At 58.7% G+C, this 15922-nt stretch overlaps 2 protein-coding genes and 2 long non-coding RNA genes across 17 annotated transcripts in view; 2 read left to right on the top strand and 2 right to left on the bottom strand.

Annotated features, from left to right (window-relative positions):
* Nucleotides 1-93: 93 nt before the first annotated feature.
* On the bottom strand, nt 94-15073 carry SYT11 (synaptotagmin 11). 2 transcript variants are annotated; one of them, XM_059146184.1, is made up of 4 exons: nt 14788-15073; nt 8470-9296; nt 2426-2546; nt 94-1927 (listed from the first exon to the last, which is right to left on the bottom strand). In XM_059146184.1, exons 1-4 carry the CDS (start codon nt 14819-14821, stop codon nt 1617-1619), a joined length of 1293 nt encoding a protein of 430 aa, XP_059002167.1. In that variant the 5' UTR covers nt 14822-15073; the 3' UTR covers nt 94-1616. The 2 variants fall into 2 exon arrangements, with proteins under 2 accessions (XP_059002167.1, XP_059002166.1); XM_059146183.1 differs by having other exon boundaries at nt 2423-2546; nt 14788-15069.
* LOC131814826 (uncharacterized) lies at nt 2442-4467 on the top strand. The gene is made up of 2 exons (XR_009347469.1): nt 2442-2566; nt 2685-4467. It is a non-coding gene; the product is annotated as an uncharacterized LOC131814826 (long non-coding RNA).
* Nucleotides 11891-12857, bottom strand: LOC131814825 (uncharacterized). 2 transcript variants are annotated; one of them, XR_009347467.1, is made up of 2 exons: nt 12751-12857; nt 11891-12425 (listed from the first exon to the last, which is right to left on the bottom strand). It is a non-coding gene; the product is annotated as an uncharacterized LOC131814825 (long non-coding RNA). The 2 variants fall into 2 exon arrangements; XR_009347468.1 differs by having other exon boundaries at nt 11891-12428.
* A 262-nt stretch (nt 15074-15335) lies between the features above and the next one.
* Nucleotides 15336-15922, top strand: part of GON4L (gon-4 like) — a 61206-nt gene continuing 60619 nt past the window's right edge. For 11 of the 12 annotated variants that reach the window (XM_059146158.1, XM_059146163.1, XM_059146166.1 and 8 more), the window contains exon 1: nt 15336-15474. The gene's annotated coding sequence lies outside the window, so the exon portion shown is untranslated. The remainder of the gene's footprint in view (nt 15475-15922) is intronic. The other variant, XM_059146161.1, reaches the window with a different exon arrangement.

The following is a 15922-nucleotide window of genomic DNA, read 5'->3' on the forward strand; positions in this document are numbered from 1 at the left end:
TGCGGAGGGAGCAGGGAGCGGAGACCAGCCCAGAGGGGTCTCTGTGCCTGCTCCCAGCTGCTCAGCCCCGCTCGCAACCAGGTTTTAAAAAGAGAACAACAGAAGGACGGAGGGAGCAGACTGGTCCTAAATGCACAAGCGCTAAGAGAATGTCACAGGCCCCATCACTCTGTCCGCAGACACCCGGCCTCCTCAGAAGCAGGTCGGAAGGGGTGCTCTGGCCCGGGTGTGGACCAGCTTGGCCAGGCCTCGGCTCCAGTGGCTGCTGTGCAGGCCGCCCGCGGGATCTGCTGCCTGGACACGCTGGCGGACTGTCCCCCCGCCCCTGGGCTCTGCCCTCCGATGGGTCTCGACGGGAGAGTGGGGGCCAACCAGGGGTGCGGAGACCCCAGTGCCCTCGCCACCGGCGGGCGGGGAGAGAGCCGCGTGCTCCCCCCAGCCCTTCCCCTGGTCTCGACGCGGGGTAGGACCCAGGGCTCCGTTAAGCACCTGCTCCGAGGGACAGGCCGGGAGAGACGAAGTCGGGTCACCTTGGCCGCCCCTGCGCTCGCGCTTACTCCCTTCTCCAGTCTGAAGAGCCACAGGTGACAACTTCCGCAAGAGCGGCAACTTCTGAAGCCCTTTTCCCGAGGAAGCCGAACCCATCTCATCTCCGCTCCCTGACAAAACTCTAAAGCGTCTCCTGGGTCAGCACTTCTGGAACAATAAAGGCCAGTTCACCCTTCACGCCAGCAAAAGGCTGTCCCTTGGCCATGTTGCTGTCAGGCGGGGGCCGACACGCCGTCTTGCCCGCACCCACACACAGCACCTGGGGTCGGCCACCCCCGGCCCCCGGAGCCACCCTGGCCCGACCAGAAGGCTCCGAAGCTCCCTCCAGACAAACGTCCTGTTTCAGAGACCCAGGCTCTACCTCCAAGCCTGCCATCGCACGGGCTCCAGCGCCAGTTAACCCTGGGCTGCCCCTGAGCCCTCCAGCAGGAGCGGGGCAGCGAGAAGCCTGTGCCCCAGATCCCCCCTGCACACCCGGCCTCCTCCGGTCCACCTCCGTTTCCTGGCGCACAACAGACCTCTGGACCCTGAGCTCAAAGAGCAGAGCTGGGGCGGGGGGCGGGGGGCATCCGACGGGGATGGCGACGCTACAAGATTTTACGTGAGCAAAACAACATCCTTCTGCAGAGCTGGGGGCGGGAGTCACTCTCCAGGGAAGCCCAATAAAAGAGGCCAATTTCAGGGAATCAGCAAATACAATTCGGCACAAAACACAATTTTCATGGATCAAAATCTGTAACTTGATATTGGCAGTTAGGCTAATTTCTTCAGTTTGTATTAGACATGCAAGTATAAGGTTACATTGTTATATATAGACTTGTGAGGCCTTTCCCTCTCTTTCTCCCCATTAAAAAAAAAAAAAAAAAAAGGATTTCTAGTGCCTTGCAAAGGAGAAAAATCATCATCGCTAAGAACTGATCTGCAGCTGTGGTCATGTGGGGTGTTCTTTGTGGGGTGTGTTGTGTAAGAAATCTTCTACAACTAAACCGAGGTTCTGAGTCCGCTCCTGTGTGGCATCTCCGTCCCCGTCGGCCTGCCTGGCCCGGGCCCGGGCGAGGACGATACGACTAGTACTCGCTCAGACTGTGCCACTTGGCCACCGGCTTGCGGGGTTTCTCGCACACCTCCCTCCAGTGCTCGGCGCCGCTGCTGGTGACGCTGTGGGCCCCCAGGATCAGCCTTCCCACCGCCTCGTTCTTGGTGGTGCGGTCGAAGTCGATGACCAGGAACTCGATGCTGACGTCAGGCAGCAGGTCGGGGGGGATGTCGTAGACGAAGGACTCGTTGAAGACGGGGTTCAAAGTGCACTTCTTCACGTGGGTTTTCTTCTTGGCGATGCGCTTTCTGCCGTAGTAGACGTTCACCTTGACATAAGGATCTAGGGCCACCAGAGAGAAAAGGGAGACAGGCCCATGACACGGTCCTCCCCTCGGACGGCAGCTTTGTGGGGAGGGGGTGCGCTCCTGTCCGTGGTGACCACTCACACGTGGTCTTCAGGGACTGCGCACCAAATGCGCTCCTGACCTCGGGTGGGTGTGGGGCCCAGGGCACCCCGGAACACAGCAGAACAACTTGCCCACGTCAGGACTGAGGAAAGCATGTGACACGGGGCAGCGTTTTCCAGGGCGCAGGGACTCCTGGAGGCCTGCAGGGTTGTGGGGAGGTCTGTGTCCCCTGCAGCAGGGCTCGGTGGCGGGCATGCACCCCGCGGGGGGCACCTCAGCGAATATCCAGCCCTCTCCGCCCACGCGGGGCACCTTCTGCGCTAGGGACAGCTAGAACCCGTGACCGGGGAGGGGACAGAGGGCGTGGGGGGTGCAGGTGGGACAGTGTGGGGCCAGGGGGCCCGAGGCAGGTCGAGGTGAATAGCTGCTACCTGAGAGGCCGGTGATGTCCATTTTCGGCAGGTGTCGGGCTTTGAGGACCACCACGGTCAGTCTCTGTGCCACGGGCTGGTAGGACAGAGACACCTGGAGCTCCCCTCTGCTAATGCACTTCTGTGAAGAGGAAACAGCAGGTGAGCGTCCTGGCAGGGGGTGGGGGCAGCAGGGGTGCAGAGCCCAGGCAGGAGGGGCTGCGCGGGGCCACGGAAGGCGTGCCTCCGCCGGCGTGTTACTGTCACATTTAATGGGCAGGGAGATGGACACCTCCTCATTACAACCCCGACACGAAATGCAACCGTCTGCTCGCGTCGGGTTCCCGAGCGGGACTCTGAGGCCAGATTCCAGTCCGGCTGCTACTCCCTGCCTGTGCGACCTGGACAAGAACTGGACGGCTCTGTGGCCCGTTTCCTCGCCTGAAGGGTGCAGATAAAACCAGTACTGACCTCTGAGCATCGAGACAACTAAAGAAATTGAAACGGGTAAAATTTTACCTGCACCAGCGCCTAGAGAAGTGTGTTTTCTCCCGGAGCCTCATTCAGTTCTCGGGGGAACAGTGCCTGGACGGTGGACAGCCGGAGACTCGGAGTTGAGCCTTCACCGTGCTGGTCGCCCAGCCCCTGGCTTGGGCAGGTTCCTAAAACTTCCTGGGGACTGTCCCTCTGTTCCACATGGGGAGCACCCATTCTGTCTGCCTGCCTGTGTCTTGTCCAGCCCAGCTGGCTTCCTCCAGGTGCCCACAGGTTGGGGCTCCCCTCTTTGAATCTTATTCTAGGCTCTGCTTGAAAAGGAAAAAACCCTCCAGCCTGCAAGGGCATTTTATTTTTTTTAAAGATTTTATTTATTTATTTGACAGAGAGAGAGATCACAAGCAGGCAGAGAGAGAGGAGGAAGCAGGCTCCCCGCTGAGCAGAGAGCCCGATGCGGGACTCGGTCCCAGGACCCTGGGATCATGACCTGAGCTGAAGGCAGAGGCTTAACCCACTGAGCCACCCAGGTGCCCTAAAATAAATAATTTTTAAACATTCTGTGTTTCTGGTTCATAGAGTAGGGATGAGGCTGGGAGAAGGAAAGCAGAAAGGGGCGGGGTCCGGGATATTGACAAAATAAGGCAATTTGGGACAAAAGTGCCCCCACTACGGACGCTTACTTCTTGCATGCTTCAAAGCCCCAAGGGAACGTGCTCGGACGGAACACGAGCAGACTGTGCCCGCCACCGGCCTTCCGCGTGCCGCACACCCGCGAAATCACTTCTGGTGAGTCTACTTGGTGTTGGCTGGAAAGGGGGGAAGCCCGCTGTCAGTGAGCACCACTGGGGGGTGGGGACGCTCGTGGACAAGGACAGGAAGTCCCTGGATCAGCTCGTCCACGAGAAGCAAGGAGAGAAACCCCAGGGTCTGTGCTGTGACTTGAGCCCCAGCGCATCTCAAGGGATGAAACTGTACTAACGTATCACATGGTTCAGAGACTTTCCTGAGGCTGTTTCATACCAGGAACGTACGGAAAATCTCTCATAGGGCATGAAATGACTACAAGGTGAACTTAGCCTTTAGCTTTTGAAATTGAAGTCCCGAACAGAACAGACCTGAAAAAAGATTTTCGTGGCTTTTCTCTGCTAGATTGGAGACCCCATCTCCTCCTTACCTACAGCCTAGAGGCTGTCTGCTCCTGGTTACATGGATTCACAGTCTTTAAACACAATTTGGACTCTAGACACAGAAGAAGGGTAAAGGGGAAACTTGATTTGAAAAACAGCTTTGGGGGTGCCTGGGTGGCTCAGTGGGTTAAGCCTCTGACTTCGGCTCAGGTCATGATCTCAGGGTCCTGGGATCGAGCCCCGCATCGGGAGCCTGCTTCCCCCGGCCCCGCCTGCCTCTCTACCTACTTGGGATTTCTTTATCAAATAAATAAAATAAAATAAAACAAAAACCAAAAAAGCAAAAACAAAACAAAACAAAACAAAACAAAACCAAAAAACCAAACCAAAGAAACACCCAGAAGTTTTATTTGTTAAAAAAAAAAAGCGCAGACTATAAAATTATAGCTTCGATTTCCTAATTATTTGGCTAAAACGGTGTTTTCAAACTACCCACTGGGAAGATAGCACGGTCTGTGCCTTCCAAATCCCCCACCCCTTCCCTTGCTGTGGGGGCGTGGACGACTCCTGGTCACCCCTCCAGTGATTTTCTCCCCTAAAATCACCGCTTGGCAGTTGCTGTCCTTCGGACCCCCTTCACCTCTGGCCGTCTCACAGGGCCGGTCCCACCTCCCAATGCGGCTGCTCTGCACAGGTGGCCGGATTCACCCCCCCCCCCACCGGCTTCTCTTTCCGCTCACTTCCCACCGCAGTAGCATCCTCCGTGGGTCTCTCTCAAGGGCTCTTTGTCCGGGGCTGGGAGCCGCTTGGTTTCCCAGCTCCCCCCCCACCCCCGGCCTCGGAGGGGAAAGGATCTTATCCAGGCCGGAAAGTCCTGGGAGGCTTCGCTCTCCGCCTGCGGCTTCCCCGGGGAAGAGGAGCAGGTGCAGCGGTGCCGCCGGGGAGGACGCGCAGGGGTGGGGGACACGCCGGGGCGAGGGCTCCGACGGGCTCCGGTGAGGCTGTTCCCTGTGAGCAGCAGAGCCCCTTCCCGAGCAAGAGTCCAGCCCCAGGCCTTCGCATGAGGCGGACCCGCACACCCTCAACACACCTTCCCTGGGGCCAGAAGTCCGAGGACCACCTCCCCACGGATCCCAGTCACGGGAAAACAAGAGAAACAAAACCCGCACTGTTCCCACACGCCCACACCTTCTCTCCAGCGCGCGAGCACAGCTCCTCTCTTCCTGGCTCGTTTCTTTTCAGCCCCTATTGGCTCCGCTGCGGAACCTCTTAGGTTCCTCACAAATCTGAGATTTTAGGAATCCTGGTCATTCCCATGACCGTCGCCGCAGGCCATCAACACCAGATGCGGCCCAGCAAGGATAGGAAGTGATTTGGAAAACAACGACCTCCAGGAACTTGGGGGACTCTAACAGTGGTGCGGGATCCCCTAGCCCTCTCTGGACAGCCTCCCTTCTCCCCCAAGGCATTTATCACGGGAATGTAAATTCAGGTTAATTTTTATCCAAGAAGCCTGCTGGCCCCCTCAACCAGAAGAGGGGGCTATCTTGATCTCAGGATTGTGAGTTCAAGCTCCACATTCGGTGTAGAGCTTCCTTAAAAAAAGATGTCTATCCAAATAAAATATTAGAAAAAAAGCTGCTACTCAAAAAAAAAAAAAAAAAAAAAAAGCAAGCTAGTTTTGGAGATCAGAAATTTGGGGCATTATAAAATGTATATTGGGATCTTTCCTTCATGATCAAGGGTCAATTTCTAATGTTTCTTACATCCTGTATGTTCACAAGCGCGGAGACTGCTCTCAGTGACCCGCCAGCCTTCACGGGCCAGCCCAGATGAGACCCAGAGAGACGGCGATCGCCGGCCCCGGGGAAGGCACGAGGTGGAGGGTACGGAGGATGACCAGCCCCTGGCTTCTTTGCCGTAGGCAGTGGAAAGGACACGAGGCAGTTTTTCTGCTAAGGAGGGGAAATGCAGTTCAGGGGGAAGTTACGGAGAGAAGTGTATCTCCCGGCGGTCCCCACCCGGGCCGCTGGGTGGGAGAGGCTGACGTGGCCCCGCATCAGAAGGGGATGCCTTCCACAGACCAGCCAGCACTCTACAGAGTGTGGAGTGGTGTGTACAGAGTGTAAGAGTGTACAGGGTGTGGAGCAGCTGTAACCAGTGAGCCAAGGGGAGATCCAGACAGGGCAGACTCTTGGCCTCGGCAGAGAGGACCAGCGGAGACGGGCAGAGGCTGCACTGCAGGGAGGCTTGGGGACCAGCGGCCAGATCAGTGCGGTGAGAGCCATGGCCCTGCCCACAGGCGCCGGCTCGGGAAAGGCTTAGGACGTCCAGGAGGCTGGAAGGCTCTGGTGCAGGGCCGCACAGCCTCGGTATGTCCTGTCTGGGCCTCTCCCCGGGGGCCCGGGATCCTCATCCTGGCTTGTCCCTCCTGAAGGGAGTTAATTCAGTGGAAAGAAACTTGGCTCTTGCCAAGAGCCCCTGGCAGTTCAGCAAATGCCATTGTCTGCGCTCCCTGGCCAGTGTCCTGGATTCGAGGCTGTTTTGTTCCCGGCCCAAATCAGTCCCTTTCCTGGCCCGTCTCTTCCCAGCTGCAGCTTGGCACGGAGCCACTGCCTGCCTTCGGCCTTGGCTAAGACAGCACGAGCCGTCTGGGGTCGTCCGGCCAGTTGGGGGCTCCAGCAAGGCTGGGGCTCCAGGAAAGGACGTCTCAGGCCGCGGCAGGAAGGCAGGTGGGGGAGCGTGGAGCTGCTGGAAAGGGGGGTCAGGGAGCCAGGAGGGCTCGGCAGACCCCCAAGGAAAGAGATGACGGGCAAGGGGCAGGGGACTGAGTGGGATGAAAACACGTCACTGCCACGGCGTCTACTGGGGCTTCTGACCCCAACCCCAGAGGATATAAGAGCCCTTGCTGTGTTGGACTCTAGGACGGCTCGTTGTGTCCTGGCCTTGGACCCGTGCTTATGCCCTGACCAAACCCCTCTAATACTCTGAAACCGCCTGGGCTTCTGGGTCGCTGCGAGGCACCGCTGGGTGTGCCCCATGACAGCCGTGGTTCCCCGGGCGGGGGGGCAGGGCCTGTGACACATTATGAGGGGCAGGGCCCCCTCCTAGAGGGCACACCTTGTGCCTGGAGCTCACTGCACAGGCAGCCTCTACCAGCCCAGAAGCCTCTCTCGTCCAGTCCCGCGCCTCCTGCCTCGCCAGGGAGTGCACTGTGGGCTTGCAGGTAGGCACCAGGAGAGAAGCATGGCCTCCGAGCCACAGATCTTTCTGGGTGGTAGTTGTCAGTGGCTCTGATGTCCTTTCTGAACCTCCCCCTCCTTCTCCAGTGACTCAGGCTCCCCTGCCTTCCTTTGCTTTGCCAAAACACAACATAAATATCCGCGAACCACATACATCTCCCAGGGACCAAGCCTCCCCGACAGCAGAAACAGCGGCACCACCACCAGATGTGGGGCCGGTTTCCTGGAGGGTCGCTGCGCAGAAGGGGCCGAGCAAACGTATCCTCTTGCTTCGTTCCTGTGGGAACCTGAGATCAGAGTTGCTAAGCTGAGCTCAGGGAGCGGGTGATCTGGCCTCAAACTTGGCTTTGACTTCAAAGCCCCTGTTACTAGCTACTTAGGTTGTACCTTGAAACAGGATTGAAAGTCTGAATTTGAAAAGCCAGCCACGTCTTTCACGGCCCCTCTCTGTGTGGCAGCTGCCCGGACGCTCTCTCCCCCAGGGGAGTCAAGGTCCTTAAGGGCGACAAGGTGCCAGACACATCGTCTCCTCTAGTCCTCAAGCCGGAAGCCCAGGAGGGTTCTGTACCTCCCTGTGCCCCCTGGCTGGGAAGCGGTGAGCTAGGGCGTGTGGCCAGAGTGCTCAGCAGACAACCACCCTGCCCCCCACCCCAGCTGTGTAAGAAACGCATGAACTCGCGGGGGTGGGGCATGTTTCTGGCACCCCCAAAATTACAACTCAGGAGCCCGAGCTGGCCCAGTGGGGAGAAGGCAGGGGGCTGGGCTCTCATTCCCCTCTGAATGTGGAGGAGAGGCTCTGGGAAGACCCCCCACGTGACCCGGCTGGGGCTGGACAGGGACGCGGGGGCAGAATTACTGAAGCCCCATCATGGTTCCCTGGAGGGAGATCATACACGACTTGGGAGAAGAAACTGGCCCCCATGTCCCGGTCTGGACTGGTGGGGGCGAGTCTGCCCCAGGAAACCTGGGCTTAGTGTCAGGACGCCCACCATGAAGAGAAATTTCAGAAGCTGCCCACCTGTCCCTCTCCCTACGAAGTTCCTTTTGGAGGAGGCCCTCGGTCTCCTTCTGGCCCCCGCTGATCCCTGACAGCCACGAGCTCCCCACCCATCGCCCCCTCTCTGTCATCCACGCGTGCCCCGCCCTTCCATCTGCTCCCCGAGATGTCACCTCCGCCAACCGACACACTCTCCCGCCTCACCTGGATGTTCCTTTTGGTGATGTCCCTGGTCAGCTGTGCCTTGCCCGTGCTGGGGTCCACGCCAGCCAGCGGCACCATGACTTCCCCGATGACGTCGTCCCGGGAGAAGCGGTCGAAGCTGAGTACGAGGAAGTGTAGCACCAGGTCCTGCAGCTGGCTGTACGGGATGCCGTAGAAGGTGAAGGTCTCGTCGAACACGGGGTCCAGCGTCTTCCGCAGCACTCTGGTCTTCACCCGATGACGCTTGTCAGGGAGGATGGTCATTTTGATGTAAGGGTCAGAGCCCTGGGTCTGCTCGTCCATCACTGGCAGCCCGTGGGCCTCCTGGATCGTCACCACCAGGGCTTTTTTCGGAAAGTTATAGTCCACGGAGAAGGTGAGGGTCCCCAGCATGACGTCCTCCTCTGGAGATGATGGAGACGTGGTTTTGCTCTCCCCGGGGGTCAGGCTCGCAACGGGGCTCCTTAGTTCTTCCCCATGGTCCACCTTGATGGGTAACTGGTCCATACAAGAACCAGAGCCCGGGCCCTTGGGACCCCGGTCAGGGCCCAGCAGGCCGGCCTCGGCGGCGTCCACCAGCACACTCCCGCGCCCGCCTCCCCGCCCAGGGCCGTCTTCGTCTCTCCGCACTTTGATGATTTTCTTCTTGTTGCTGAGCGTCTCTGGGTAGATGCTGATGCCTTTGAGCATGTGGATGAACTTATACGGGGGAGTCTTGTGCTTCTTCTCCGCCCGCTGGTGGCAGCATGTCCACACAAAGACGGTCACCGAGACGCACACCACCAGCACGGACGCCCCGACGAGGCCAGCCACCACTGGGGACACATCTGAAGGTGGAGACAGGAGATGCGTCAAGCCAGCAGGACCTTAACCCCTCATCCAGACCAAGCCCTCTGCAGAGCCAAGGTAACCTGAGACGGAGCCCGCGGCATCGTCCCGAGCTCGCCTAGGCTCAGGAGCATCCCCTCTCTGGGAGACGCCCTGAGCCAGCCTCTCCGGCCCATCCAGGGCTGCTCCTTCCCGCCAACCTGGACGAAACCCTTCTCTTCTCCAGGAAGCCTTCCCTGAAGCGCCTCACCCAACTCCGCGCTCTTCTCTCCGCCTCCTCCCCGCACGCCAGGACTTGGTTCCCTCTTACTGATTTGTGTCTCACGTAAAGCTGTCCTGTGTTATGAAGTCACCTTTTTACCTCAACCGTTACACAACACACATGGGCACGGGCCATGTCTGGTTTCAGAACGTTCCAGGGCATCTGTACGGGGTGTGCGGTGAGCTCGTGCTCACGGAATGGTGTTCAAGGGTGGTAAACGGGGGGAGGCGGTAAAAAGAAATCTGGCTCTGAGTACTTTAAAACTATGTTCCAGATTTCAGCTCCCAGCTCCAGATACTTGTATTTTATTCTAATTTTACTTATTTTTTAAAAAATACTTGTATTTTAAAGCGGAGGAAATAGAGGCTGTGGAAAACGTCAGCTCTTCGCTCAAATATCACCTTCCGAGGAAGGCCTTCCCCGACCGCCCTACATCAAGTGCAACCTTCTTCCCATGAGCCCTGGCCCTGCTTACCTTTCTTCTCACGTCTCTCTCTCTCACGTGCAGTGACACACACACATATGTGGTTTTACTACAAGAAATGTCACTTCACTAGAGAATAAGCTTCACGGGAACTGGGTTTTTTTTCCCTCTTGCTCACTTCTGTCTCACCAGCACTAAAGATGCAGAGCTGGTTCTTGGTACGTAGCTGCTCGACGAGCGAACGCGCGCAGAGACACGCTGCTTCCTTCCCTTCCGCTACCCTTGTCCTCTCCCACACAAGCTGCGCCCCGTAACGAGTTTGGGGTTGTTCTGCTTTTCCCCAGCAAGTCCACCAAACCCAAACTAGGTTTAGGCCTTAAAGGTCTCTCTCCATAAGGTCTCTTTTTCTGTATTACTTTTTAGGGGAAGAGGGAAGACTTGCGTAGGGCAGGAAGACCTAAGGAAATGGACAAGACTTCAGCACATCCCAGAATCTTCCGGAAACACCCTCCCACCAGCTGTGTGCCCGGCTCACTGCCCCGCTCCCTGCGGGCCTCTGCTCCAACCTTACCTCATCGGAAAAGTGCCTCTTGGTCACCCCCAGTGAGATATCGGCCCCCCCACCCTGCTTGGTTTTTCTTCACTGCACTTCCTACGCTGACATGTGCTGGTCTGTCCTCCCTTACTGGAGAAGATTAGTAAGAACAGTGACTGTTTTGTTCACTGCTAGAGCCCCACGTCCTAGAACCACGGGGCACACAGTAAGTATTCAGGGAACAAATGAATCTGTGAGTTCGAAACACCCTCCCCACATTGGAAAAAGAGCACGAGTCGATATGATTACATACATCAAAGATAAAGTTCTATACTGGCCTTCAAAACCTATCGATACGCAATGGGAGACCTTACTTGACAAACCTGAGCAAAAAGTCTAGTTGTGGGCGCCTGGGTGGCTCAGTTGGCGCCTGGGTGGCTCTTTATTTTGGTGCAAGCCATGATCTCAGGGTTGTGAGATGGAGCCCTGCGTTGGGCCCTGTGCTGGGCGGGGAACCTGCCTGAGACTCTCCCTCTGCCCCTCCCCACCACGTGCGTGTGTGTGCACGCACGCTCTCCCTCCTCTCTTGCTCAAAAAAAAAAGTAGTTGTTTAGGGGACCCCAAGTCAGATGTTAACCTGTAGTATGAGTGCGACGTCCCGACCATGGGGGAGGGGTAGGAGGATTTCATCTGTGCTGGTCATGACATATACGGCCTGTTCTGTCTAGCACAGGCAAGAATACAAACTGTTCTCTTCTTGTGTACATTTGCTGTGTCCCTGCCAGGCACGGTGCCAGCGCTTTCTCTGAGTCAACAAACTCACGGACTAGTACCACTGATATCCCCACTTTAGAAGTGAGGAACCTGGGGACTCAGATTTGCCCGAGGCCACATACGAGCAAATGGCAGTGATGGGACCCAGACTCTGGTCGGCCTGACACCAGAGCGTCTCTTCATTATGGATAATCAGGGTCATAAAAGGCCTGGAAACCATATCAAATGAGGCAAAGTTGAAGGAATGGGAGCTGAGGGGTCTGGGAATGAAAACTTTCTGGTTATTGAAGGCATCTGGATGGAAAAAGTGTGGCTGGACTGTACGTCAGAGGCCCGGCCCAGCACCTGCGCGTAGAAGCTACAAGAGGACAGACTCTGATTCAGTGAGAAGAGTCAGATTATTATTAGAACTGCCTCACAACGGCTCAGATTGCTTCATGAGGCAATGACCCTCCAGCTGAAAACTTTCAGAGGTTGAATCGCCCTTGCTCAGGCATATTTTAAAAGAGATCTCTTCAGTAGGGATTGGACTAAATGTCTCTGAAGTTCTTTCTCCAACATTCCATGATTCTATGAAAGTTGGGGTCAGGCAAGAAAAGAAGAGGTTACGTTCTTTAATAATACAGTACAGAGAAGGACTAAACCATTAACAAATGAAGGCCACCGCGTCCACAGCCATACTAAATAATAATACTGTCTCTCGGGTACGAAGTGGAGTAAGGGTCGTTAGGGACGGGCTTCACCACATGGCAGCAGCCTTGGTAGGAAGCTCCTCGGAAGCCGGTGGAAGTAGCGTCCTGTCCATCTCCTCCAGGCGAGCGGCTGAAGGGACCTCAGGAAACAGGCGAGCAGCTGAGTGGATTCCATGGTCAGTGAAAATGGGCCCAATATGAAAAGTGGCTCTCGGTTCACTGGTCAGGGACTGTCCTGAAAACTGCTTGCTACTGATGAATGACAGCGCAGAGACTGGCTCCAGGAGACGAGGAAAGCGGGAAACCAACAAGACAGGTACATTGCTGAGGACGGTTTAAAGAGAGGTGTCGAGGCCAGGCTGGGAGGTGTCTGAGCGAGGCTTTCGGCTCCACCAGAGACTTACTCTGTGGTCTTGAGAGAGCCCACTCATGCCTCCACACCTGCTGTTAGAAACATGGATACGGGGCGGGGAGAGAAGAGGTGGGGTTCCCATGTCTCAGGACAGGGAAGGGAAAGGGGAGAAGCCTGTGAAGCCACCTGTAGCCTATGCCAGGCGCTCTCCTGCACCTGGTTTCCCACTTCTGCCCCCTTCTTTCTTTTAGTATCGGTTAGCCCCTGCCTCTCTCCCCCCACACCCACGGCAGTGAACTAGAAAAATCAGAGATGCTGAAACTAGGAGCCCCTGCCCTTGCTTTCATCAAAAGCTTGGTGGGAAAAGGAAGTTGGAACTAGGGGCTGCAGTGAGGGTTTTAGAAGTAGTCGTACTTGGCAGCGACTGTGCTGCTTGCTGCTTTTGTCCTCCAAGGTCACGGATAATCGAGTGTTGGCTGGGTGAACCTCCCAAGGGCGAAGGCGTTTGAAACGAAGCACTCTATGAGATGTGAGAAAGTCAGAAGTGGCAGCTCTCTACGTAGGACCCCTGCGTACGTCTGAAGACCTGTAAGATGTCCGTGGGCTGTGCCCTGCGCTCTCAGCCTTGGGCCAGACCTGCACTTGACACTCCCTTTACTGAAATAGCATTTCCCTATCAAGTGGGCCCGGGTGATACAGTGAAATGACAACGGAGTGTGGCATCACCTGGACCTTGGTTTAGGTTCTCGCTCTACCCTTACTGTCTGTCTGACTCCACCCAGTTGTTCTGTGTCCCTGAACCGTAGTCTCCTCAGCCGGCAGATATACGTAATAATGCCTAGACCGAGGATGTTGTAAGATTAAATAAAATGGAGTAGGTTAAAAAGCTGAAGTAATTTCTCTGTTTCACTAATATTCCTTCTAAAGGAAACCACTATATTATACCCCGCACCCTCGAAATTTCCAAGGAAATCTGGAACTGCAATTAGAGAAAAGAATATGTTGGAAAGAAGGCAGAAGACAAAAGGGAAAGAGCAGGAGGAAAATCATGGGGTGCTCATGTGGCCACAAAAGGGAAACCTGTTGGAGAAATTTAGGACTCAGGAAGACAGAGATGCAGAAGGTGAAGTGGAAGAAAGCAAGCCAGCTAACATTTAGCCTTGGGCAATCAGTGGGAAGCAGTAGCTAATGGGCGTGATCTGCCTTCTGGATACTTCCCCTAATCTGACGGTGTCTTCTTGACACTGAAGTGAGAGAGCTCATTTCCACGAACCTCTAACTGCGGAATGAGAAAAGCCATTTCCTCGTTGGACTATGGCCCCACCCTAAAAATTGTCCTCCGGATGCTCAAACCTTCTGGGTTGTCTGAAGGATAGACTCTCCTAGGAGACAGGAAGAAACCCTTGGCTGACAGCAACTCCCACCGAAGCTGGGGTAGAGTGAGGGAGAAGCAGGGCAACTCCTGTATTTTGGAAGCAGAGAAGCGGAGCCCAGGAAGTTTGCAACCCTAGCACATTTTGGAGGAAGCCCCAAAGAGGGGAGAACTTGCTTATTCAGCTTTTCTTCCCCTTCCTCCTCCCCATTTTCCCCTCCACTCTCTGCCCCTGGAGGGCAGCTCAGCTGGGAGCCCGGAGACCCGGGTCGGGGACCAGCGGGCGATGACGTAATGCCTTGCCGGGTACACAAAGCGGCCTCCCCCGGGCCCGGCCTCGCCGCCCCTCCCCCCGGGCCGGGCCCGCGCCCCCGCCAGCACCAGCGCGGTGAGTCCCCCTCTCCGAAAGGCCAGCCAGGGAAACAGGGAACAAAGGCCCGAGAAGACGGGCCTGGGCGCTGCCAGGAGGCCCAGAATAGACATCACGTCATCCCCGGCTCCGCAGCGCCGAGCGCCATTTGGTAGCATCGGACGGACCCACCATTACGGTGCAGAACCGCACTTGGGGGCCTCGGCGGCCGCCGGGCCTGCGCCCCGCGCCCCGCCGGCCAGCGGCTCCCCGCGCCCGCGTCCCCAGCCCCGGCTCCCCCGCGGCCGTGCCCCAGCCCAGGGACCCCGAGCCCCCCGACCCCCCGAAGCTGCCATCTTGGCGCCCATCCCCCGCCGCCGTCCTCCCCCGCAGCCCGAGGAGTGGGAGGGGGAGCAGGGGGCACCGCCCTGCGCGCCCCGAGGGGGAGGGGTCCGCGTCCGGTCCCCCACCCCCACCCGTAGCACGCCGCCGCGGCCCACGTCTGGGCGTCCGTCGCGACTCGCGACCCCGGCGAGCCCGCGGCCCGGCCGGCCCCTGCAGCCCGCAGCTCAAGTTCAGGTGCCGCCCGCCGCTGCCTCCGCAGGCCCCATCCTAGCGGGCCCGGCGTGGACGGCCTCGGCGCGGGCTTCGCTCCCTCCCTCCCGGCACTGGCCCCTCTGGCGTTGCGGCGGTGCCCACTGCCCGGGCGTAGTTTCCCGACTCGACTCACCGAAGCTCGGTCGGATGTTGGTGATCTCAGCCATGTCGTCGCCAGAGGCTCTTGCTGCAAATGCTTCCTCAGGGGTCGGGCAAGTCCGGGGGCGCCCGGCCAGCACCGAGGCCGCCGCTGTAGAGCGCTAGCTCAGGGGAGGGGGAAGGTGTCTGGCGGACGCCTCCTGCGACGGTCGGGCCCCCGGTTGCCGGCCGCGGCCGCCTCCTCAGATGCTCCGGGGATGCTCTGAGCGAAGGATGCAGGTGCAGCCCGACTGGTCCTGATGCGAGCTAGGCCCCGCCCTCTCCCGAACGGCCCTCGGCAGGAGGCCCCGCCCCCGCCCGAAAAGCTCCGGAAGCCGGGCCCCGCCCCCTTCCGGAAGCGGGAGGACCGCTGCGGCCGCGAGGCTTCCTGGAGCGCGAGACCGCGCCCCCGGGCGGGCTGTGGGTCGGGGCGGCGGGAGCCCCGCGGCCCGGCCGGCGTCCGGCAGGCCCCGGGCTACGTGCCGCCGCAGAACGTTCCGGCTGACGGGGGGCTCAGGGGTTTGGGAAAACCGCGCGCTCCGCGGCCCGCGCTCCCGTGTCGCTGGCCGTGACCGCCCCGCGGGACCCCGTCAACCTCGCAAGCCGCCGAGGCGCGGCTGAGAGACCAGACCGGGTGGCGGGGGCGCAGCTGAGCCGGGGCCGGGAGCGCCCGCAGACGCAGGTGGGCTGGTGGCGCGCGCATTAAAGCTCCGGCTCAGAGCGGGCGGCCGGGGCGCGTTGACCTGCGCCGGGCATTTCCCGTCCGCGAGTGTCGGCGCGCGCACGCGCGCACACGCACACACGCACGCGCGCGCGCGCGGAGGGGGAGGCGGGCGAGCGAGCAAAGCCGCACCGCGGCGAGTTCCGCAGGCCCGGGAACGCGGCGCAGACCGAGCTCCGAGCTTCCAGAGGCTTCCTTGGCGCCGGGAGAGGCGGTGAAGTGGCGGGCGCAGTCCTGGCAGTCGCCCCACGGTTGCCGCAGCCCCGCTCTCGCGGTCCGCCGCGGCTGCGCTCCTGCCTGCGGACGGGGTCGGGCCGAGGCGTTCACACGCGTGGGCTCGGCGGCGCGTCCCCCGGCGTCGGGGGAGGACCGGGGCTCCAGAAATCGCTGCTCCGTCCCCAGCCCGTGC

This window comes from Mustela lutreola, chromosome 14, assembly GCF_030435805.1.
Source record: "Mustela lutreola isolate mMusLut2 chromosome 14, mMusLut2.pri, whole genome shotgun sequence".
Lineage (NCBI taxonomy): Eukaryota > Metazoa > Chordata > Mammalia > Carnivora > Mustelidae > Mustela > Mustela lutreola.